This window comes from Amblyomma mixtum, chromosome 10 (genome assembly GCF_055824585.1).
Source record: "Amblyomma mixtum isolate Tamu chromosome 10, ASM5582458v1, whole genome shotgun sequence".
Taxonomy (NCBI): Eukaryota; Metazoa; Arthropoda; class Arachnida; order Ixodida; family Ixodidae; genus Amblyomma; species Amblyomma mixtum.
In genome coordinates, this window is record NC_143021.1 from 69,388,185 (window position 1) to 69,413,533 (window position 25,349).

General features: G+C 48.3%; 1 protein-coding gene and 1 pseudogene across 4 annotated transcripts in view; both read right to left on the reverse strand.

Annotated features, from left to right (window-relative positions):
* The window catches only part of LOC149326051 (serine/threonine-protein kinase Nek7-like), a 116,087-nt gene that overhangs the window by 56,596 nt on the left and 34,142 nt on the right, over nucleotides 1–25,349 (reverse strand). The window contains exon 1 of one of the 4 annotated variants that reach the window (XM_089562925.1): nucleotides 10,507–24,945. The exons of the other annotated variants lie outside the window; for them this stretch is intronic. Coding sequence (XP_089419051.1) covers nucleotides 10,507–10,713 — 207 coding nt within the window. The 5' untranslated portion in view covers nucleotides 10,714–24,945. Of the gene's footprint in view, nucleotides 1–10,506; nucleotides 24,946–25,349 lie in introns of those variants that run through there. 4 annotated transcript variants of the gene reach the window in all.
* On the reverse strand, nucleotides 13,627–15,462 carry LOC149326053 (uncharacterized; annotated as a pseudogene).

The window sequence follows — 25,349 nt, forward strand, 5'->3', positions numbered from 1 at the left end:
AAATCCGAGGTGGCCGGAAGGAAGCTCGTCGTGGCACGCCTGCAAAACGTCAGTGCGGAGCGCCGTTGGAACCACGAGCAGGTAACCAGAGTCCGTCGGGCCGTAATTTCGTTTGTAGAGGACGCCATCTCGCAAGCAAAACGACGACAAGCCACGCGCGAATAGACGAGGTGGTAACGAGGCGGTTCCCTCGAGATAATCGATGAGTGGGCGCAATTCCGTGTCGTCTCTCTGTTGTTGAGCGAGGGCGGACGTGGTCAGAGCACCAATAAATAGAGGGTCATCTTCGAGGTCATCAGAGCTGGACGGGATAGGAGCACGGGACAAGCAGTCTGCATCGCTGTGTTTGTTGCCCGACTTGTAGACAACTGTAACGTCAAATTCTTGCAAGCGAAGGCTCCAACGAGCTAGCCGGCACGAGGGGTCTTTAAGATTCGCGAGCCAACACAGTGAGTGGTGGTCACTCACGACCCGAAACGGGCGACCATACAAGTAGGGCCGGAACTTCGTTATCGCCCACACAACAGCTAGGCACTCCTTTTCAGTGGTTGAGTAATTTGCCTCGGACCGTGACAGCGTGCGGCTGCCGTACGCAATCACGCGTTCAACACCATCTTGCCACTGGACGAGGACTGCACCGAGGCCAATGTTGCTGGCATCGGTGTGAAGTTCCGTGTCCGCCTCCTCGTCAAAATGGGCAAGAATGGGCGTTGTTTGTAGGCGTTCGCGGAGCTTTTCGAAGGCGTCCTGCTGTTCCTGTGCCCAGACGAAAGGCTGATCGTCTTTTGTCAGCCGTGTGAGAGGCTCAGCCAGCCTGGAGAAGTCTTGCACGAAGCGTCTGTAATATGCGCAGAGGCCAAGAAACCGGCGCACAGCTCGCTTATCAGTGGGAGTCGGAAACGCAGCTACAGCGGCCGTCTTGTCAGGGTCGGGGCTGACGCCCTCAGGTGTCACAACATGGCCCAAAAACTTCAGCCGTTGGTACGCGAAGTGGCATTTTTCGGGTTTTAGAGACAGACCGGCTGATCGGATTGCCGTCAATACTGCACTCAAGCGTTTGAGATGTTCTTCGTAGGTCGCAGCGAAAATAACCACATCATCAAGATAGACGAGACATGACTGCCATTTGAGGCCAACCAGGACAGTGTCCATCATTCTTTGAAAGGTGGCAGGAGCGGTACACAGGCCAAAGGGGAGCACCTTGAACTCGTACAAACCGTCGGGGGTTATGAACGCGGTCTTTTCACGGTCACGTTCATCGACTTCGATCTGCCAGTACCCACTGCGTAGATCAAGAGAGGAAAAGTAGCGGGCATGACGCAGGCGATCGAATGAGTCATCAATTCGGGGCAACGGATAAACGTCCTTTTTAGTAATCTTGTTGAGGCGACGATAGTCGACACAGAATCGGAGAGTGCCATCCTTCTTGGCGACCAGCACAACGGGCGAAGCCCACGGGCTTGTTGACGGCTGGATAACCTCGTCGCGGAGCATTTCCTCAACCTGCCTCCGAATCACCTCCCTTTCTTTCGGAGACACTCGATAGGGGTGGTGTTGTATAGGCCTCTCGCCTTCATCAACTACAATGCGGTGTTTAGCGACCGATGTTTGCCGAACTTTAGAAGTGGTCGCAAAGCAGTCACGAAAAGAGTCGAGGATCATGTGGAGGCGGTGTTTCTGATCGGCGGTTAGGTCGGGGTTCACGTCAGTCAGAACGGGGGCGTCAGACGTCGATTCATGGGTATCGTTGAGGGTCAAGGCGCAGTGGGAGACTGAGTCACTAATTTCATCGAAATAGGCTATGGCTGTTGCTTGCGGCAAGTGGCGGTATTCGGCGCTAAAGTTGGTAACAAAAAGCTGCGTTAGCATTCCGCGGAGGGAAGCAACACCACGCGCAACGCAGACTTGTTGACTCAACAGTAACGACAGGTTACCTTCCGCAATCCCGTGAGGCGTGCGTGGGTTGGAGCATTCCACCGTAATAAACAAACTGGAGCGTGGTGGTAGCGTGACATTGTCATCACACACGCGAAAAACAGGCCTGTCGGGCTCGCTTCTGCCGGCTGTGGCACACTGAGGTGAGAACGTCACGACAAGTTCGCGGAGGTTGATTATCGCACCGTGTTCTCGAAGAAAATCAAACCCGAGGATGAGGTCCTTCGAGCAATGAGCCAACACAGCGAAGCAGGCAATGAAGGTTACACCGCGAATCTCCATTCTAGCGGTGCAGACACCTAGCGGTGTCACCAGATGGCCTCCAGCTGTCCGGATGTGCGTTCCAGGCCAAGGTGTCAGGACTTTCCTCAGGACAGTCGCCAGACCACGACTCATGACGGAGAAGTCGGCGCCGGTATCTACGAGAGCAGTCACGCGGCGGCCATCAACGATGATCGGGATTTCAGCCGAAGCTTGGTCACCTTCGGAAAAACGCTGTGTGGGGGTGGTCGGACTTGGGGATCGTTCTCGCGGTCGAGTTGGTGCGTCAAGCGGAGACGTCTCTGGGCGTCGAAAGGTCGTAGCGGCGTGAGGTCGGAGGTCGGGTGGCATGCTAACGTCGGTGAGCGGAGGATGTTCGTCATTATGTCCAGTGACGGCGGCCCTACCTCCGGGGGTCGCCGTACTCAGTTTTCCCGGCGAGGGCTGGAGGACTGCCGGACATAGGACTGGCGGGCTGGTGAAGACAACCGTCGAGGTGACGGTGACCTGGACTGACGTTGGGCAGTGGGTGCAGGTGGGACGTTGGCCGCTAGGTATTGATCGATCTCGCGGGGTCGTTCACCATAGTGTGGCAGGGGTGCGTCTGGCGAAAAGCCGCGCAGGCCAATCCGGCGGTACGGGCAGTGACGACGGATGTGGCCTGCTTCGCCGCAGTGGAAGCACAAGGGCCTGTTGTTCGGTGTGCGCCACATGTTTGCCTTCGTGACGGGTGGGCGGTCGTCTGGCAGCGCTGCCGTATACGGGAATCGGCGGGACGGCGTGGTAGGGGCAGGAGAGTAGAACGCCGGCGGTGGTGGCGCAGTACTTCGCAATGCCTCGCTGTATGTCATCACATAGGGCGCTGGCGGTTGGGGAGGCGGAATGGGCTGCACCGTGCGGCGTATCTCATCACGGACAGCATCCGAGATGGCGGTCACACTAGGAGGCTGCTCCACAGAGCGAAGCTTCTGCAGCTCTTCGCGCACGATGCTCCTGATGAGCTCTCGGAGGGAGGTGTTCTCATCCCCGGGCTTCGGAATGTGGCACTCCACAGCAGTTATGTTTGATGGACGGCCGTAGTGCGCAAACCGCTGTTGCAGGGCGCGCTCCATGCCTGCCGCTTCCTTCGCAAAATCGGCGACTGTAGCCGGAGGATCGCGCACGAGCCCAACGAACAATTGCTCCTTCACTCCCCGCATCAAATGGCGCACCTTCTTGGCTTCAGACATCGAAGGATCAGCGCGGTTGAAGAGCCGGGTCATGTCCTCCACGAACATCGCCACGCTCTCGTTTGGCTGCTGCGCCCTCGATTGCAAGGCCAATTCAGCACGCTCCCGCCGTTCGTTGCTGCTGAAGGTATGCAGCAACTGCCGCCGGAAGTCTTGCCAGGTGTGGATGGCGGACTCGTGGTTTTCGAACCACGTCTTGGCGGCGTCCTGGAGGGCAAAGTAAAACGTTCCGAAGCTTGCGGTCTTCGTCCCACAGATTAAATTCAGCAACCCTGTCATACCCGTCCAACCAGTCCTCCACATCCTCAAACTTGTCACCATGAAACGACGCAGGCGTGCGAGGCGTATGAAGAAGTAGCGGTGGCGAACTCACAGATGGCTGGAAGGTCTGGCTGGCCACCGTAGAGGTCATCGTGCGGGATGGCGCGGTGAGGGGTTTGTACTCGGGAGCTAAGCCTTTCAAGCGGCGGCTTGACTTGTGGACAGGTGTCGTGTCCAGGGGGTGTGGCGGAGCGCTGGAGGTTCCTGGGACCTCTTCGTACATGGATCGCACCCCGCACCTCCACCAAAATGTCACGGGCGCCGGTAGAACGTTCTGTCCCTGGCGAGCACACTGGGCGGAGCGCAGCCGGCCGACCCTAGCACCGAGCAGAAGAGGACGAAGTCCGGCGCGCGACAAAGGTCGAAGACAAACCGCACGGGAGCGCTGGTAGAGTGTGACAATATTATTATTAATGCATGAAGCCCTGCGGCAGTCGGCAATTTTTTACGACTACGTGTATCATTAGAAATGTATTCCTGGCAGTTGAGTGATGCCATTGTAAACACTCTATATTCAAAACAGCTGTTCCTGCGTCCACTGCATTCCAGTGGAGAATGAAGAAGACTGCTACTGCTGGCAAGAAATTAATGAAATTATCAGAAAACAGACAGACGGTATTGAGCCGGGTTTCAGTCGAGCTGACTTTGTTGACAGGCCCAGTGAACGCATTGTCGACAGGCTCCGGTGATAGTATTCATCACAAAAGTGGTCAGAGCATAGCACTGTTGTCTTTGACGGCTTGAAATCCCTTCACTTCACAGCAGCGACTCACTTCGTGGAGAGCTTCTTATTTTGAGTGAAATAATGAAACACCACATCGTCGAGGCCGCTGGGTCCACCACTTCATTCGATGCTGCATGTGTCTCTGTACCTCACCACAAACATAAAAACGCACAAATACAGGAACACACAGTAGCTTGAAGCAGCTTATGATGGCATGCATGCAAGGTCGCGGAGGCTGCGAAGCGACGGATCACCGGTGTTTACGTCACCACTCCGCAGTTTCCGGTTTAGGCTAGCATCGTCAGGGTCATCAGCAGCGCTCGGCGCGGGGGGGGGGCAGAGCTACGGCGCAATTTTAAACGGCTATTACGTCGCTCGAATGAATCTGTAAAAAAATTTCACCCCCGTGATTTATAAGGTTCACACATCCACACGTGAACATCTTAATGAATTTGAAAGACTCTTCAGCTTCCCTTTAAAGTCCCCGCCCACCCTGCCACCCTGGCAGGTGGCGGTTAATGGTTGTTAGTTAGTTATATTGATTTTAATGGCGCAAAAGCAACTGAGGCTATGATGCGCCAAACAGAAGGTTAGAGTTTTTGTTAAAGGTGAAGAGTTTGTTTAAAACGCTGGCTTCCTTGAGAAACCTGAAAATACATGAGATGTCAACCAGTGCTCGATCACCTAAAAGTAACATGGGGTGTAATGGGATGCTTTCCCTGTAAAATGTTGTAAAATATTTCTTTCTTAGTTCTCTAGTTTAGTTCAGCACCACACATTTCACAGAGAGGTTTGTTTTATTTGGTTAGCAGAAAGTTGTGCGTGAGGTGGGTGTGTCCAATGCGGAGCCGACATAAAATAACTTCGGTAAAACGTTCTTGATGCCTACATGATTGCCATTCCCCTAAAATGGGCTTAACAGAATGTAATTTGTTTTTTGCGTGCTCTTCCCATGCTGCCTGCCACTTATTTCTGAGTTTACTGTAGATAAACTTTAAGCAATCCCTGTGCGGTATGTTCACTTGCTTTATTTGGCCATTCCGGGCTTGTGCAGCGCATGCATCTGCTTTCTCATTGCCCACAATTCCAACATGGCTAGGAACCCAGCAGAACTTAATGTTATGCTTTTGTTTTGTGATTTTAACTATGTTATGTATGATGCTTCCTATTATGGGTTCAGCAGCATTCCTGGAGTGCAGTGCTTTGAGCATACTGAGGGAATCGGTGTAAATGATGCTATTTCTGATGTTCTCTCTTACTATTTTTTCTACAGCTACAAAGACGGCATAACACTCAGCAGTAAAAACTGATGTGCATTCTGGTAGTCGCATTATCTGTTTAGTATTTCCTTGGATTACTGCACTTCCAACGTGACTTTCTGTTTTTGAGCCATCGGTACAAAACTCAATGTAGTTGGCATACTTTTCTTGCAGTGCAAAGAATTCCTGTAATATGCACTCGTTTGGCGTTTGCTTTTTGTCTAAATGTGTCATTGTGAAGTCACATACTGAAGGCAGGCTGTACCGTGGTGGCAAATATTCATTCCTTTGTGCAATATTCGGTAGGGCATCTAGTACTGTTAGCTCTTCGCATTTGTCTTCAAAGCGCAATAGTAATGGTCTGATAGAATGTGGTTTGTTGATGAATAATCTTTTAGATGGGCACTTGGTGACAACTGGATGGCAGAGATGTTTCGGAAGAGAACGGATTTTTAAAACGTATGTGCATGTAAGGACGATTCTTCGATCCTCAAGAGCGGGCTCATTAGCTTCAACGTAAAGGCTGGCTAGTGGTGATGTTCTGTATGCTCCAGATGATAGGCGCAAACCAAGATTATGAATGGGGTCTAATCTTTTTAAGTAGGATGCTCTTGCCGAACCATATACTATGCACCCGTAGTCCAGCTTGGAGCGCACCAGAGAGCGATATATTTGTAAAAGGCTTGCTCTATCGGACCCCCACCGTTTCCGTGAGAGCACTTTTAAGATATTGAGGGCTTGAGAAGCTTTCTTTTTAAGGTTGTTAATGTGTGGTAGAAATGTGAGTTTCTTGTCGAAAGTTACGCCTAAAAATTTGTGTTCTTGTTTAATTGGTAGCGCAGTATGATTCAGGTATAGACTGGGATCGACCTGCAGGCCTCGTCGCAATGAAAAAAGAACAGCTACTGTTTTTTGAGGGGAAAATTTAAATCCATTTCTGTCTGCCCAAGCACCTAGTTTATTTAGTGTGATTTGTATTTGTCTCTCACAGGTTGATATGCTGGAGGATGTGCATGCTATTTGTAGGTCATCTACATTAACCGAATACATTATGGACTTGGGTATTTCATTAGCTAAGGAATTCATTTTTACTATGAAGAGTGTTGTGCTTAGAATACACCCCTGAGGTATGCCGTTCTCTTGGGTGAAAGTCATGGAGAGAGTTGCTCCTAGGCGGACTCGGAATGTGCGGTTAGCCAGGAAGTCGTTCAAGTAGTTCAACATCCTGCCGCGGATACCTAGCTCTGCTAGGTCACGGAGGATGCTGAACTTCCACGTAGTACCGTAGGCCTTCTCCAAGTCGAAGAAGACCCCAATACAGTGCTGCTTGTGGATGAACGCTTCCTGGATGGTGTTTTCTAGGCGGACAAGGTGATCTGTGGTCGAGCATGCTTTCTTAAACCCACATTGATGTACGTCTAATAGTTGCCGAGATTCAAGTACGAAAGTCAGTCTAATGTTTATTACGCTTTCGAAAGATTTGGCAATGCAGCTGGTGAGGGATATTGGTCTGTAACTGCTAGGACTTGTTGGTGGTTTTCCTGGTTTCAAAAAAGGTATTATGACTGCTTTTTTCCACTCGTCAGGTATATTTCCCAGTTACCCATATTTTATTAAAGAATTTCAACAGTGCCTCTACAGCAGCCCCGGAGAGATGTGCAAGCATAGCGTAACGCACACTGTCTGGGCCTGGTGCTGTCTCTTTTCCAGAAGATAATACCTCACTTAATTCTTGCAGTGTGAGAGGCTGGTTGTAATCCTCGTGCGTACCTGCTCCAGATGGGAATTTTTGTTTTTCCGCTATTGCTTTGTATTTCTGAAATGTGTTTGTGTAGTTGGAGGAGCTTGAGATCTCAGCACAATGCTCGCCCAATATGTTGGCCTGTTCTTCTAACGATGTTTGTGTCCCGGGTGCTGTCAAGAGCGGAAGTGTGAAAGGGGTATGGTCACCAGTGAATTTTCTTTGATGTTATTGAACTGTTTATTGAGGAGACATATTTCTGCCTAGAGGTTTTCTCTGCATTTCTTCGCACATACCGCGCTCTGGCTTTTGCCTTCTTGCAGTGGGATATCGACGGACAGCGCTCCAGGCTTTGTTTTGCTGTTTTTTTGCTAATGTGCATTCTTGTGTCCACCACACTTTGTGTTTCTTTTGTGCAAGTCCTGTTGTTTGTGGTATAGCGAGTGTTGCGGCCGATATTGTGCATTCAGTAAACTTCTCATTAATTTCATCTGTGCTGAGGTGGTCACAAAATTCATTTTCCAGAGTGGCATTTCTTGTAAAAAGTGACCAGTCGGCGAGGTGAATTTTCCAGCGCCGTGGTCTTGTGGGGATGATTGGAGTAGACGATGAGAGCCTAATGACAGTAGGTAAATGATCACTGCCAAGAGGGTCATTTAAAACATCCCATTTAAAATCGTTAAAAAGTAATGGTGATGCGAAGGCTAGATCGAGAAAGCTCATTTTTTCTGAGCTTGGGCAACAATATGTGGTTTTTCCCGTATTTAAAAGAGAGACATTATTTGAAAGTATAGACCAGATTTTTTTACCCTCGCACGCAGGCTGCGGACGCGCGCCTACTCTCGACGCCAGTCGCCATCTGTCGGCGCGCGCGGCCCGAGGGACTGCGGGTCGCGCCGGCGCCGCGCATAGAACGCATGTTTACGTGTTCGCTTCTGCCGTTTTGTGCTCCATCAGCTAACGTATGAGGGTGTGTGCTGTGCGTCACTACTCACATTTGCCCTCTTCCAGACAGTGCTGCGGTTATCTTGTGCGCAGTTACTCGTTAACGTGACATCCGAGGGTAGTCAACCAGGTAGTGTACAGACTGGAAACCGGCACTTCGAAGCAGATTTCTGCGCTGTCGTGTCGTTTGTTGTCGCCTTTTACGTGCGATATCATCTATGATAATATTATGCATTAGAATGTAGATCTATTGACTTGACTCAGTGGAGTAGTAACTGGATAGGCGAGCTGCAGACTGAAGGTTGTCCCGACGGAGCGCGTGTTTTCGATCACCTGTACGTGTTCAGCATCCTTGCGCTGAGCTTGCTCTTGTTCCCATTCAGAACATTTCATGCACAGGATTGTAAGCACGACCGCTACCAATTTCAGCTGCTTTTTCCGCACACATGTCAGAGGTATCTGGGGGGTAAAGGTTTATCTATAGTATCTTTCTGCTGTTGGTATCTACCTTAGCTTGGTTTGGTTTATTAAGGTTTTACGTTCCAAAGCGACTCAGGCTATGAGGGACGCCGTAGTGAAGGGCTCCGGACCACCTGGGGTTCTTTAACGTGCACTGACATCGCACAGTACACGGGCCTCTAGAATTTCGCCTCCTTCGAAATTCGGCCGCCGCGGCCGGGATCGAACCCGCGTCTTTTGGGCCAGAGCAGAGAGCCGTAACCACTGAGCCACCGCAGCGGTGCGGTATCTACATTATTCATAGGAAAATATGCGCGATTTCATTACATTTTCCACACTTAGCCAAACGCCTACGCAACGCTCTCACACGCGGCGAGAGCTCCTGAATAACATAACGCGACTTCGGACCTCAGAATTAGTGAAAGCTGGATTAGCTGCTCATATCTATTCAAGCTTTTATAAATTAAGCGAAAGTACGTTTTTATGCACAAGGTTGCATAAACCATGACAAAATTTGTTTTCTGTTGGCGCTGCGACTCAGTTGAGCTCACAGCGGTAATTTGTTGATAAACTGGCGCGGCGACAAGAAAGCCGTTTGTGGAAGAGGGGGGGGGGGGCTTTATGGCCGGCAGGAAGGAATAAGAGTGCATGGGAATTGGAACTGCATACTAGCCGCACACCTAATTCTTGATATTGAATAAAAAGTTTCTTTGCGGTGGAGCACCAAGACGGAATTCGATTAAGCACGAGCGCATTCTAAGCGCCGGCACAATTAACCTGAATGTCAAACTAAATGTCATTAAAACGCGTCAAAGTTATCGCTTTGATAACGTAAATACTTCCTGCAACACAGCCACGCAGCGGAAGTATGCTCGACAATGTTTTTTTAGCGCCCGAAGCGCGGCTATATGCAGGCGCGGCCGCGGAACTGCCGCAGCCCCGCAGTCCCCAAAGAAACGCCCGCACCGCGGCGCGCCAGTCGGTGCAAAATGGCCGCGCCCAGGAGAGGCTCAAAAATCTGGTCTATAAAATCTTCGATTGTTTGGCCCCTAGAGTCACAGTGTTCGCTTCCCCAAAACGGAGAGTGAGCGTTAAAATCGCCAACTACCAGAAATGGCTCCGGCAGTTCATCGATCAGGCCTTCTAGATCTTGGCATGTTATTGTGATGTGTGGGGGAAGATATACAGAACATTATGTTATGGTTTTGTAGCTGATGACACTAACGGCAACCGCCTCAAGTTTTGTTTTCAGTTTGATTTCTTGAGCCGGGACGCTGCTTTGAATGACGACTGCGACGCCTCCCGAGAGTCTATTTGCATGCTCGCGATCATGCCTAAAAGTTTTGTAACGTTTTAAGATATTTGCATGTTGTGGACCAAGATTGGTCTCCTGGAGACATAGAGCTAGAGGCATCACTGTCCCTAGAATATGTGTTATATCACTGTAGTTCCTCAACATTCCTCTACAGTTCCATTGAACCACAAATGTCATGTTTGTTTTTTTGAGTGGGAATGGAACGGAAGAAGTTTACTGTTCTGGGCCCGTTACCGGGGTTCTGTCTTTTCTTCGCTCAAGAGAGCCGGTCCGCCGCTGCAAAGCGGGTGGACTGGGAGTTGTATCCATCATCTCACCAGAGGAGCTGGAGGACCGCGAAGCCGCGGATGTGTTGGTGTCGGGCCTCCCCCGACGGGGGGGAAGTCCTGCGGGGTGCCGACTCGTGGGCCGGTACTCCCTGCTTTGGGGATGGCAGGGCAGCCTTCGCTGTCCCTGCCTGGGGCGTGGATGGCCCTGCCACAGGCTCCGTAAAGGCGGCCTGGGCAGATGCCGCAGTGCTGCATGGTGCACCGCCCCTGCGCACCACGTCAGCAAAGTTTGTTTTTGTGGAGAAGGTGAAGGTGTTCTTCGCGTGGTAGAGTTGTTTTGCTTCCTTGAAAGTTATATTTTGTTTTGTTTTCATTGTGATGATTTTTTTCTCAGCCTTCCAAGGACAAGATCTAGAATATGCGGGATGATCACCTTCACAGTTTGCGCAGCGAAGTGCTGCTCCTTCACAGTTCTCAGAAGCATGGTCTTTTGAGGCGCATTTAGCGCAAGTTTTGTGGCCACGGCAGCTCTGTGGCCCATGTCCGTACCTTTGACAGTTGAAGCACCTTCGTGGCTTTGGTATGTAATGACGTACATTTATTTTCAAGTAGCCTGCTTCGATGGTCTCTGGAAGTGTGCTGGAGTTGAATGTCAGAACAACATGTTTCGTCGGGATTTCCTTGTCGTCTTTCTTTATTTTAATACCATGCGCGTTTGTGACAGTCTGGTCACTGAGACCCTCAAGGATTTCTTCCTCAGTGAGGCAGACAAAGTCTGCTTCGGAAATGACACCACGGACACTGTTCAAGGAACGGTGTGGAGTTATTGAGACTGGGGTTTCCCCGGCTGACAATATGGTGGAGAGCTTGGAAAGTTGTCCGTTGTCTTTAAGCTCTAGAAGGAGGTCGCCACTAGGCATTTTTTTTAGCTTGTAACCCGTGCCCAAGGCATCGGTCAGGCTTTGTGCTACCAAGAATGGAGATATCGTTCGGGCAGGTTTATCTGTCTTTTCGCTGTGGAGCACATGGAATTTGGTGAAATTTTCTTTAGATTTCAGGATGTACTGAGCTGTCACATCGGTCCGCCCTCTTTTGAGAGGACGATCTGGTTTGGAAAGGAGGGGAGCCATAGAAAAATTTAGTTTCTTCGGTCATGGTGCCAGCCACCCACCATGGAGTCCAACAAGGGGACGCGACAGGAACTTGAAAGCAAGTCCTGCCTAAGCAAGCTGTACACCTTAAAGGGGCCCAGAAACACAATCTTAGTTAACTGTTTTGCCTGTTGATTGCATACAGTGAGTTATAATGGTGCTATTAGCGTCGGTAACACCGCGTATATTCCGTTTTTTAATATTTTAATGTCCTCCCAAAAACAACTTCATGGCTCTGATGGTGTCGCCACACAGTGGCGGGTTTTTAGCAGCGGATATGACATCACCTGGCGCGGGCTTGATGATCGGACAAACAGTAAATATACTGCAAATTGTGTGAATAAATAGAGACACACTTTGTCACCTGTCTGCGTTTTATATTAGATCAACAAAAACAACTTGTTTGTCTTAGATAAAAGCCCTGCAAAGCAAGTAAAATAAAAATACACCACCAGGGGCACTCTGGCATGCAAACGACGCTGCCAGTCTCAGTACAGTAGTCTCAGCAAGAACGAGTTAAAGAGAGCAGGCAACCATGGAGTACAAACTTCCGCGACGTGCTCTGGCAGGCTGTTTTGATTGGTTGCGCCAGGTGCCGCCATTGGGAGAGCGAAATAGGAGTGGGGAAGACCCGCCAAAATCGAGTTGAGGGCAGCGTTTTGTTTGCTTGTATTTTGAAATTTCTTCTCTGAATAACTTCCGTTCCTGTGCATCGATTCCTGTAATTCTTTTTAAGTCAGCATCTGTGTAGCATAAAGAACCCACCTGAAGTATAGCCGGTATACCCCCAAGCAGTGTTTCGCAGCCCCTTTAACTTTAACCAAATATGACGCAACTCAGGTTAGTTGGCCACGCAAAGTTAATCGCCAGGAAAAAAGGAAACACCAAGAAGGGAGGAGGATACAGGACAGTTGTAAGAAAGGAGATAGGAAAGTGAAAGATGGAGAGGAGAACACGAAAAGGCGACTGCCGATTTCCCCCGGTCGGGTCAGGCCGGAGGTGCCGTCTACAGGAAGCTGGGGCCAAAGTGGTGTGTTGCCTCCGCCGAGGGGCCTTAAGGGTCCAAACGCTCGGCATCGGCTCAACCACCAGGATCCCCTTTTCCCCCCCGGACACGGCGATGCCACGCACAGCTAAGCGCGGATGCTCGGGTCCGTGGTGACGCACTGCTCACCATCATCCCCCTGCGGGGATGTCCCTGCGGATGCTCGGGATACCCCGTGGTGTCGCCACTCACCAACGTCTGCATGCTGCAGACGCCCCCCTGCGGGGAGGTTAATGGTTGATCGCGAGAGTTCGCTCACCAATGTCAGAACACATGCAGCCCACATCTCTCTCTCATCTCCCCACGTACCTATAAGTGCGATTGACGCGTCCAATGACCCCGGGAGCCAGTTATGTGCACTTCCTTTCCTTAAAATGATTGGAGTGTCAAACGTGGTCAACGCCAATGCCAATGAACACAGTGAACGCCGACGGCCTATGGCTTCAGTGCCGCGTTTCTGGCACAGCGTTGTCAATGCCAAAGCATGCAGTGCACATCTGTCTCTACTGCCAGGTAGCTTAAAGCACGACTGAGGTGTCCACTGTTCCAAGAGGGCAGTTATGCGCCTTCCCTCTGCTTTCCAAGCTCCTGCTCCATTGGTTTCCCAGCTTAAAGCGCAACTAAAGCGTCCACTGCTGGTTACAATGGCAATGGCGCGAAACGCAGAAATGGGCGCCAAAGAGCTTCCCCTACAATTATCGTCGATATTTCCTTTGCCAATTTCTTCCTTAAACATTCTGTATGTTCCCAGTGCTGATTTCGTCAGCATCCCTGTTTTCAAGAGCCCTCTCGGTTGCTTTCTCTTGACCGATAATTGCTGATTTGCCCCCAACTGCTGTCCAGGTATTCAGTTTCTAGTTGGCTTTCTCCATTTTATGTGGACATCCCTATTGTACAAGAGAAAACTCCCACTGTTTTTCCCCCATTTGCCTCCTCAAATTCACTCTTGAACCGTCCTACGTCACCCCCTGATCATCTGGGGTATTGATTGCCATGTGCTCCCAAAGCAAGCCTCCCCAACCTTCACCTGGTCTCATGCACAGGACTGCACTGCCGAAAGTCAGACTAGCAAACATCACCCCTTTCCAAACCCCTCTTAACACTTCGCAATTCCACAATGTCCCATTTTTCATGACAGCTGCATTCCTAATAGCTTTAGTCATTAGATATTTTTCATGCTCTGTCAGACACTCAGCACCGTTATTTATCCACACCCCAAGATACTTGTACTTATCCACCGCCTCTAGCGTGATCTCCTGTATTCTATGACTGCCGCCCTCATCATGAATGCAGATTTTTCCTTACTAAATTTGAACCCATCGCCCTCTGTACCGCAGATGTCTGTCAACTTCTTCCCCTGCTGTCAGCCATTAGCACTATGTCATCCGCGTACATTAGTCACCATAACGACCGTTTAATCCATTCGCCTTGCTTCAAAAAAGAAAGATTGAACCGCTCCTCTCTGTTTTGGTCTCTAACCCTTGAAGGGACAACATGGACAACAAAGGTTAGAGAGGACATCCTTGCCTAAGCCCCTGCTCTGATACATTTTTTTCCCTTTTTTAAAAGCACTTTGCTACTTTTATAGACATCTTTTAAAAGATCATCTTCCACATCTCATGTGCCCTATAAATCCTGCTGGATAACGCTGCTGTAGGCTCCCTTGATATCCAGAAATGCCAGCCTTGGGGGCCTGTGTTCCTTTTAGCAATCTGTATACGCTATGCCAATGAAAACAGATTGTCCTCCAACCTTCTTTGTAGCTCCCCTGGCAGCCCCTCGTTCGTTCTCCACCTATGCCTGCAAACCACAGGAGTCCCTGTTGCAGGACCCCAGTGGTTTATGTCACCTCTGTCCCCCTTTCTCTTATATATCTTGTTCATTCTGCTTAATCGCCATTCATCGGGGGCATTCCCATCCATTATCATTTTGCTCACTACATCTGTTAATGTTTGCTTAGGTTTGGTCCTAGCTTCCTTATTAACACAACCAGAATACCATCTGGTACTGTCCTACTGGGAACCTTCTTCTCTGCCCTTTCCCACTCTCTTCATCCAATCGAAACAGCTGCAGTGACCGGTCTTTCCTCCTTCGATAAATTATGTGAACTTTTTTTTTGTTTTTTAAAGTTTTCTGTCATCCTTGTTCTAATATGTTCCATTGCTTCATCCCTTTCTAGCCGAATACCCTCATCTGTAACTATAAACTATTGCTCTAGCCTAGTCTTATTACTCATGGAGTTGAGATGTCTCCAAAATTTCTGAGCTGCTTTTCTATCCTTTTTATTTACTTTTGACATCCACTGGGCCCCAATTTCTTCTAATTTTCTCATTGATCAAATAGGATGCTTCCCTTCTACACTTTATGAAGGAGCCCCGCCGCGGTGGCTCAGTGGTTACGGCGCTTGGCTGCTGGCCCGAAAGACGCGGGTTCGATACCAGCCGCGGCGGCCGAATTTCGATGAAGGCGAAATTCTAGAGGCCCGTGTACTGTGCGATCTCAGTGCACGTCAAAAGAACCCCAGGTGGTCGAAATTTCCGGAGCCCTTCACTACGGCGTCCCTCATAGCCTGAGTTGCTTTGGGTCGTTAAACCCCAATAAACTAAACTTTATGAAGGTATCCCATTTTCTGTGTACTTGAGCTTCTGATTCCCCTTTTCTTGGAATATCTGCGTGCTTCCTGATGTTTCTCTATGGCCTTCTTGACCGCCTCATCCCACAAACACTTGAGTTTGCGTCTTCTTTTCCCTTTTAGCCTGGCTCACACCTTAGCTAGCCCAAGCAATCGAGTTACTTTGGCAAGTCCATTCCGTTTCATTATGCTCAAAAATGACTTTCTCAATTTGTTTGGCTGCTGCTTCCTTTTCTGAGTAAAAGATCCCGTCTGAATGTTCATCTCGCCTCGATCCTACATTGGTTTCTCCTCTGAAACTCAGCTGGATACGTTTGTGGTCACTACCTAGGCATCTGGAGCCATGTTCATCTATGCACATTACCCTTAACCTATTAAACATCCTATGTGATCTATCGTTGAGCGCAGCCTCCCAGCCTCCTATGTTATGAGCCTTTCACACTTCTCAGTATTGTTTGTTACATGCAGCTAAATCATGCCTCCTGTCGTCTTATATATTTACCCTCTCCTCCTAGCTCATCCATGTCGATACATTCTACCACTCTTCCTCTTTGGCCACAGGTATACAAAGGCAAGGAGTGTTGTTTGCTACCCTGCCACATTTGCGTTTAGCCATCAATGTCCCCCGTTTCATCTTTTGCCCATTCATATTTTTATGCTTCAATTCCACCCCCCTTTCTGCTGCCCCCTGTTCTACGGCAATATTCCCATGCGTAGTCAGGGTTACAGGGTGCCAACTTGCATATTAATGTACCCTATATATGAATTAACTTGGCACTGGTGCATGTGTCCATTTCTTCTCCTATGGTCCCATCGCTTCTTTGATCTTGGTTCTTCCCTTGGTTCGACCTTGTCTACACTGGTGCTCTCAGGGCTCTGGGTCCCCCCAAAAAAGCTGCTGCCTGGGGACCTATCCTACCCCCTACCCTCTTGCCAGTGGCACCACTGCAGTGAATGCCATCCTGTGGCCTCGTACGCGTCCCTGTCCATTACGCCGTATCCAAGTCATTGACTCATTACCCTAATGACACGGTTAGCCTCAAAGACCCATCCCGCTAGACTGCCTCTGGGATTGTGCAGGTAGTGACCGCAGATCCGGATCATGAGAGGGAAATAACTAGAAGAATAAGAATGGGGTGGAGCGCATAGATCCTGTATGGCAGTTTACCCATATCCCTCAAGAGAAAAATATACAACAGCTGTATCCTACCGGTGCCCACCTGTGGGGCAGAAACGTGGAGGCTAACAAAGGGGGTTCAGCTTAAGGACAACGCAGCGAGCTGTGGAAAGGAAAATGATAGGTGTAAGGTTAAGAGATCGGGAAATGGGCAGAGTGGGTGAGGGAACAAACACAGGTTAATGACATCTAGCTGAAATCAAGAGGAAGAAGTGGGCTTGGGCAGGGCATGTAGTGCGAAGGCAGGATAACCGCTGGTCCTTATTAAGGGTAACGGGAGTGGATTCCAAGAGAAGGCAAGCGTAGCAGGGGGCAGCAGAAAGTTAGGTGGGCGGATGAGTTTAAGAAGTCTGTGGAGATTGGTAGCTGCAGCTGGCAAAGGACAGGGTTCATTGGAGAGACATGGGAGAGGCCTTTGCCCTGCAGTGGGTGTAGCAGGCTGCTGCTGATGATGATATAGCAGTATGTTCAGTGCCAATCTGCAATAATTAAAATGACTTAATTTGTTGTCTTCAAGTGACGCCAATGACTAATAGCTGCCGCTGTGGGCGCCAGCAGCATTGGTCGGCAGACTAGGTCCCATCGCTTAGTAGCAGCGCTTGCCACTCGATGTATTCGCATCCTAAGATGTAAGCAATCATCGATTTCAGGTCACTGTTGTCCAAACTACGCTCGACGACTATTTGTGTTTGCTAAAACTTGTGAACTTGCTCTTCCCAATCGCTGACATCGCACATACGAACCCCGTGGACTCGCTAGGCCTATTCGTACCACTGGTGAGCCGAAGGGTGAACATATGAAATGCAATCACTCGTTTCACTTATTCGTAGTAAGGAGAAGGTGTAGACAAGAGCAACTATATCGTCGTCTCATCAATGTGAAGGTTTCACTCGGCTGCTGATACTGGCTGGTGCGTCAGTAGCGGCATCTTGGCTGATCCGCACACTAACCGCCGGGTCGCCGACGCAGCACCTGGCCGATGTCGCACGTCACCGTTCACAGTACATTATGTCACTGTGCTCTGATGTCACTACTATTCACTGATAACGTTTGCACAGCTCTACATCATCAACTATTGCATTAGCGATGGATCTTGACAGTGAGAAAGAGCATATAAGGACTCTTTGGAGCTGCATTGACTCTTTATGGGACAGCATTATTTTTTGCAATAGTCATGAAAAATTTTTGATTGCACGAGCAGATGAGGTACAAGAAACAGTTCTCAACAAATTTCATAAGTTTAGTACGAATAGTTCAGTGAAAAAAAAAGTGGGATACATTTATCCCATTGGCACTAAATGGAGGTAAAGAAAATAGGATGTATTTGTTCCACCGACCAACATGGCTTTTGTCACTGTGTAAGTTTGTACTAACCACTACATGAAATTGTTCGCACTACTTTTCCCGTTGTGGAACACACCGGAATCTGTGCCTTTGTTCAAGTTTCACTGGGTTGTGTTATTTGCCGATAAGCAGAACTGCACCCAACACAGCAACCATTTTTGATCATTTTTCTTACCCTCCTTGTTCATTCGGAAGGGCTTCTTGCTGCTAATGGCTTTGAATGTTTGGCCACTGATGATTTGCTGCCCAATAACAAACTCTACGTAATGACGCCAGCGCTCGTGCAGACGGAAGCGCCTCTCAAGAAGAAGAGGAAGTGTGTGTGTGAAAGTGAAAGTGATCTGGAAGCGCACGTCTGTTGACCCGCTGTTGACCCTCAGCCGCTGATTACCAACGTGACAATATGATATCTGAATATTACCACTCAAAATTCAGTGCTTAGGTTTAGCTAAATGTGCAATGATTTACAGTGTGGTAAAGAAAAAGTGCTTTCCTCTTAGTACTTGTCCCCCCAAGGCAAGTGTCGTGTTAATAACCCTGTTTGCATAAGTGGGGAGTTGGTCGAGGCCTATATGACCAGGAAGGAAGCTGATGAGTGTGTTGCCTCACCATCTATCAATTTGGTAGATAAGGAGTAAGGCTTTCTTGGCAACCGTGAGGTCCAGGAGATAGCGGATTGCTGTCTATTATGGAAGATAGTCTTACAATTTCGTTGAAAAAAACGTCATGACTCAACTGTGGTGTGCATGCGCAGTATGGTTTTTAAGTTTTAACTTTTGTTCTTCTGTTTTTAGGGTTGTTCCTTGAGTCCTGCGCCTTTATATACTTTTTCCAGAATAAAATAACCAGCTGTTAGTCAGCACTCGTGTCGTCTCCCGTCTTTCTTTTGTCGTGTTTACTGCGTTAATTAAGCATGAAAAATTGTTTAATGCGAGACTTCTCACTTTACCCATTTTACTTATTATCCGCATCAAAGACGAATTTACGGCAAGAGCCGCAAAATGAAATGAACTCGAAATTGATGAAAATTGGCTATGTATACGCTATAATCCACCTTATGAGGTGTAAGGCGAAAAGCCGGTGGATTTTCAATCTACAAGACCCTCCTGCTTGAGCAATTTGGGAGACCCCGTTGCGCGAGTAATAGGTCTCTTTTGAACCTTGAGTCAGTTGGGACTTTCTCGTACGCAGTGTAATTACGGGGCCCCAAGATTGCCGACGCACACGCCCTCTACGTTCCCGCGCACTACTGAGAAACGAAACTGCCATGTATCGGTACCTACATACAGACGGACACCTTTCCGTCGCCCCGAAACCGACTTGCCAGTCCCCCCTCCTTTACTAAATGGTAAGAAAATGTGCGAGAGCCCCTCCACCGCCCATCCGCCGCCCAACGAGAGCCTTGTGGGAGCACAGGCTCTCCCTAACTTGCAGAACTTAACAAACATATTTTATTTAAATCGCCTATTCGACATCACCTTTGTGACTCACGTTATATATCCCGAACCCATATAGCTCAGTATCTTCAAAAACACAGCTAATCGTGGCTTCTCACTATAGTACAGTAAGAAATTACAACATTGACTTATTATGATGACGTCAACCTCCTCTCTTCTGATAAAAATAGTATCATAAAAAACGCACGCTTGGATGGGTTGAGAACGCTTCGTTTTGCACGGACACAAAATGTCAACAGCCCTGCCGCGGTGGCTCAGTGGTTACGGCACTCGGCTCCTGACCCGAAAGACGTGGGTTCGGCCGCGGCGGACGAATTTCGATGAAGATGAAATTCTAGAGGCTCGTGTGCTGTGCGATGTCAGTGCACGTTAAAGGACCCCAGGTGGTCGAAATTCCCGCAGCCCTTCACTACGGCGTCTCTTACAGCCTGAGTCGCTTTTGGACGTTAAAATCCAATAAACCAAACCAAACCAAAGAAATTGGCAACATGTTTGTTGTGATGTTGAGCTGTAGCATTCTTGCAAGTGCAGCATTGTGCGAGGAAGGAGACATACTTGCACTACATTGAATGTTTGAGACTTTTCCTGGGGCGCTATCAAAGGGAACCTTTGCATCAACAGAATTTTTTGCGCCCTTGATAGAGTGATAAAGAGTGGTTAATCTGGCGGGCACCATTTGTCCACCAATTTGTTTCACGCATTTATTTTCAAAGCTACAAACAACCCCTTTCTGACAGCTATGCTTTCTGGGCATGATCCCTAACGCATGCCAGCGAGCGCATATATTTCCGCATTGCCCTTTTGATTATCCGGTATTTAATTTTTTTTTCTTATTAGTGCATCTCCACCGTTGCCAAGAACCCGCCTTTCGTTGCTTATTTCCGTCGCTGCAAACAAGAATATGCGGATTCCAAAAAAAAAGAAGCTGCACCAATTTATACATCCTCCTTTTGGTAATACTAGTATAGTAATATCGCAGGTTTAACGTGTCGAGTAGACATTGAGGCTATAGGATAGACGGTGTAGAGGAGGGCTCCAAATTAACGGAGATCAGCTGGGGATTTTCGGCGTGCGACAGAGCACGCTGGTTTTTGTATTTTTAGAATCAGCAGCCGAGCTCCACAGTCATTGAGCTATTTTTTTTCTTTGTTGCCCTGCATCGTGAGGGGTTTTATTTAGAACCTGCTGTCTGAGACAATGAGCGCCTACAAAAGTATATGTTGCACTACTCACTGCGGTGGCTCAGTGGTTACGGCGCTCGGTTACTTATTCGGTGTATCCGGGTTCGAATCCGGCCCCGGGGGACACGTTTCGACGGAGGCGAAGCGCAAAAGGCACCGTGTGCTGCGCGATGTCAGTGCACGTTAAAGGGCAACTGCGCCACTTTTTGAGAATATCGAGATACTCAAGGATTCAAATCTATATAGGCTGTAGGTAAAACATGCTAAGTTTTTTTGCACTACCATTTAAAATAGTGACGTAATCGACGATTAAATTTTCCACTTTTCAAAACAATGGAGGAGCGCGGGGAAGTTTAGTGTGACGTCATGGAAGGTATGATTTCGAATTACCGCTGCCGTCAGCCACGCCCTGCCGTGCCTCGTTGGACGCGGCCAAACAACGTTCGGCGGGCTTTGCCTTCGGTGGCATTGTTTTTTTTTCCTTCAAAGCAGGCGTTTATGCGTTGGAAATGTACCGCTACCTTCGATGACGTCATCATGTGTCCCCCACTTAGCGTTGTACGCTGCGGAGAAGCTTGAAGGCCGTCCCAATTTTAGTTGGTGATTACGTCAGCGTTTCAAATGCTAGGCCAAAAGGACTTCGCATACTTTACCTGGAAATTTCACACATTTGACCCTTTTTAGCTCGTCGATTTCTAAAACCTATGCAGTTGCTCTTTATTAAGGATCCCCAGCTGGTAGAAATTATTCCGGAGGCCTCCCCTACTGCACCTGTTTCTCTTTTTTCTTTCACTCCCACCTTCCTCCCTCTCTTACGGCACGGTTGAGGTGTCCATCAAGAAGTGAGACGGGTACTGCGCCATTTCCTTTCCTCAAAAACCACCATCACAACGTTGTTGGATCCTCGCGCTAATATTTCATCTATTTGTGAGAAATGACGCAAATAAAAGGAAGGCATTCTCAATCGGTGCTTAAATGACTATGATGATGATGAAAACGTTTATTAAAGCCACAATGCCTTAGATTAAGGGAAGGCTGATCGGGTCCCTAGTCCGGGACGCCGTTGGTGAAAGCCGCTGCCCGTGCTCTGGCGACGAGGGCTCGTTCTTCCTCGAGGTTCGAGCTGGACAAGGCCGCCTCCCAGCCCTCCCGCGTTGGCTGATTTATGATGTCAATGCTGTCATTTTTCTGACAAGCCCATACCATGTGGTACAAGTGTGCCTTCTGGCCACAAAATTTGCACTGTGCCGAAAAGGACTCGGGCTCAATGGCGTGAAACGTAGCTGGATTATTGAAAGACAAAGTTTGCAGCCTGCGAAGGTGACATTCCTCTGATTTACTGAGACCCTTTTCGGGCCTCGGGAGACACCCAGTTTTATTGCGTGTTTCTCCTTTCAAATGCCGCCATAGATATTAGAACACATGGATCACCGTGTGGTATTCGCCTACTGCCACTAAATAATTTAGAAACTAATTTTTTCTTCTATGCTGTCCCGGTTTCATCAACCGAATGATGGCTGTGATGTGAATAAAGCTAAGAAAGGCTGTGATACGAAGGCTGTGAAGAAAGGCTGTGATAAGAAGAAAGCTAAAAACTGCCCCAGCACACATGAAAAAATTGGCTTACGAAACTTGTGTGCGGTCTTTACTTGAATATGCTTCAATCGTGTGGGACCCGTACACGAAAAAGGACATAATGGTCCTTGAAAACGTCAATAGGAAAGCGGTAAGGTTTATATACGGAAAATACAAAAGGGAAGACTCTCCCTCGCAGTTAATGATGTTAAATAACATTCCTACACTAGAAATCCGCCGAAAGATTAATAGATTGGTATTCTTGTTTAATAGTTTAACAGGTAAAAATAAACTGAAGCTTCCGGAGTGCATTAAGCGTCCTCTAGTGAGAAGGACTCGGAACGTTCATGAACATTCACTTACTCCCCTTTTCGCCAAAACTCAGTTTTAAATATAGTTTTTTCCCTTGAACAGTGCAAGATTGGAATTCGGTACCGGAATCTGTTTTTTCTTCGAAAAATTTTTCTGATGCGTTAAATCGTCTACTTACCTGCTAATATTGCTTATATGTATGTTTTGTATCCGTGTACTGTTAATATTGTATAAGTTTATTCTTTTGGTTTTATTCTTTTGGCATCCGTGCGCTGCTAACATTGTATAAGTTTATTCTTTTGGTTTTATTCTTTTGGTATCCGTGTGCTGCTAATATTGAATAATTTTATTATTTTGGTTATGTAACAATCTAAGTTCACTCCTGCTTGGGCCAAGCGTGGCCTGCAGTATTCTGAAATAAATAAATAAATAAATCAACATTAGGTCACGTGAGGCACGGGAAAACTAATACAAACACTGATGCGTTGTTTTGACTCACTCTAGCGCTTAAATCAGCTGGCTTCAAGACCTATAATCACAACGAACGACGTATCAGCAGTTGTATTGCCATTTTATTGCACCTCACGCGACCTAATTTCCTCTACACGTCACAGCCATCATTATGTTGGTGAAACCGAAACAGGGTCATGAAGAAATTCAAATATAAATTATTTATTATGTGTTGGTGAAATACCACGCGGTGCTCCGTGTACACCAATGTCTAACGCATCGTCTGAAAGAAGAAAGCACGCAAGCAAAAATTTGGTGTCTATAGTCCTTCATTGAGTTAGAGCAGTGCTAACAATTTGATTAAAGATTTACGCAAATATGTAAAAGGGAAGGAATAATAGCTCAAGATTTCACATAAACCTGAAGTACAAAGAATTGGCGGTAGTACATCACAAAAGCGTCAATTAGGCATCTTCCCAGGCGCCAGACTTCCTGTAAGTTTGCTGTCGCATATAATGGGTACCATTATCGCACTTCCCAGCGCAGACAGCTACGGGTGGTTAAATCTATGCGCCAGATCATCTCATTTTGTGTGCAAACATGAAGTATGCCAGGATGCAAAAAAGTGGGGCTGAACCGGGTACCGAACTGGGTACCGAACCGGTTCAGAACGGTTCCTTTGAATCGTTCCGGTGCGGGTTCAGTTCCAAGATGGCGAAAAAATTATGGGTTCGGTTCCGGTTCCGGGTTCGGTTCCGGTTCAACACCCTGGTTTGGAAGCTCATGCTCTGGTCTTCCGAAGAAATCAATTAGGAACCTTGCCGGCTCACCCAAAGCGGAAGTTCTTTGTATGAGCGCGGGCACCAATGACCCCCCCCCCCAAAGGTGCCGCGGTTGGAAGGGGCTTTGGACTGCGTGGGGAGAATTCATTTGTACTCCGGACGCCCAACGACTAGCAGCTAGCTTCGCTGACTGCTTGAGCATCCGAGATGTGCAGTTGCTTGCTATTGATTCTTTGTATTTAATATGTAAATAAATTCACCAATGTAACTTTCAACGACTGGATCAAGTCTGATCATTTATGATTAGGCCAACGAATAGCGGCAGCGACACATAGTTACAACAACTGCAGTCCTGGCCTCGAACAACACAACAGCTTCCCCTAGAATTATCGCAAATATTTTCTTTGGCAATTTCCTGTTTAAACGTTATGTATGTTCCCAGTGCCGAATTTGTCTGCATCCCTCTTTTCCACAGCCCTCTCTATTTCTTAAACCTTTTTAATAACTGATATTTCCTAACTTGCCTCCAATTACTGGCCAAGTATTTGCTTGTCAGTTTTGTGCTGACATTCCTCATGTACGAGTAACTGAAAACTTTCATAGCCCATTGCTTTTCCCCATTCCTCTCATCATATCTTACTGCTAGCTTCTCTGCTCTCAAATAATGCCCATCCTGTTTCACCCTGTACCCACCCCCTGGAGGGCACCTACATCACAGCACCCCAAACGGCGTGATTGCTGCGTACACGGGGGAGACACCTCAATTCGGCTTGGCAACTTGTTGCGTGCACGTTTCAGCGCGGAGCTCCGCTCTCCGACAGCGAGGAGAGGCCTCGTGAAAACATTTCTCGTGATCTTGTCCCATACAGCCTCATAGTTTCTCCCCTACTCTAGTGGGTGAACATTCGCTTGTAACCTTGATGGTGAGTCGGACGACCTCGATTCCTTTGTGTGTTTTGTTGCTAGCCAGCGTTGTTGTTGCAGCAATAAATGCCAATTTGTCTCAGCCAGAGTGTTGTCATTCCTTTGTTCCCTCCCAGCTAAGCCCGCTGTGGTCGGCACGCATAGTCACAGGATGTGGTCAGCGGTTTTGAACTGTGTCGAGCAGTTAAGCGGGTCGTCACCATCACCATCATCAGCCTGACTACGCACACTGCAGGGCAAAGGCCTCTCCCATGCCTCTCCAATTAACCCTGTCCTTCGCCAGTTGCGGCCACCATACCCCCGCAACCTTCTTAGTCTCATCCACCCACCTAACTTTCTGCCGCCCCCTGCTACGCTTGCCTTCTCTTGGAATCCACTCCGTTACACTTAAGGACTAGCGGTTATCTTGCCTTCGCATTACAAGCCCTGCCCAAGCCCACTTCTTGCTCTTGATTTCGACTAGGATGTCATTAACCCGCGTTTGTTCCCTCACCCACTCCGCCCGCTTCCGATCTCTTAACGTTGCACCTATCATTTCTCTTCCCATAGCTCGCTGCGTTGTCCTAAAGCTGAACCCTCTTTGTTAGCCTCCACGTTTCTGCCACATAGGTGAGTACCGGTAAGATGCAGCTGTTGTACACTTTTCTCTTGAGGGATATTGGCAAACTGCCATTCATGATCTGAGAGAACCTGCCATATGCGCTCCACCCCATTCTTATTCTTCTAGTTATTTCCCTCTCATGATCTGGATCAGCAGTCACTGCCTGCCCTAAGTAGACGTATTCCCTTACTACTTCCAGCACGTCGCTACCAATTGCGAATTGCTGTGCCCTTGCTAGGCTGTGGAACATTGCTTTGGTT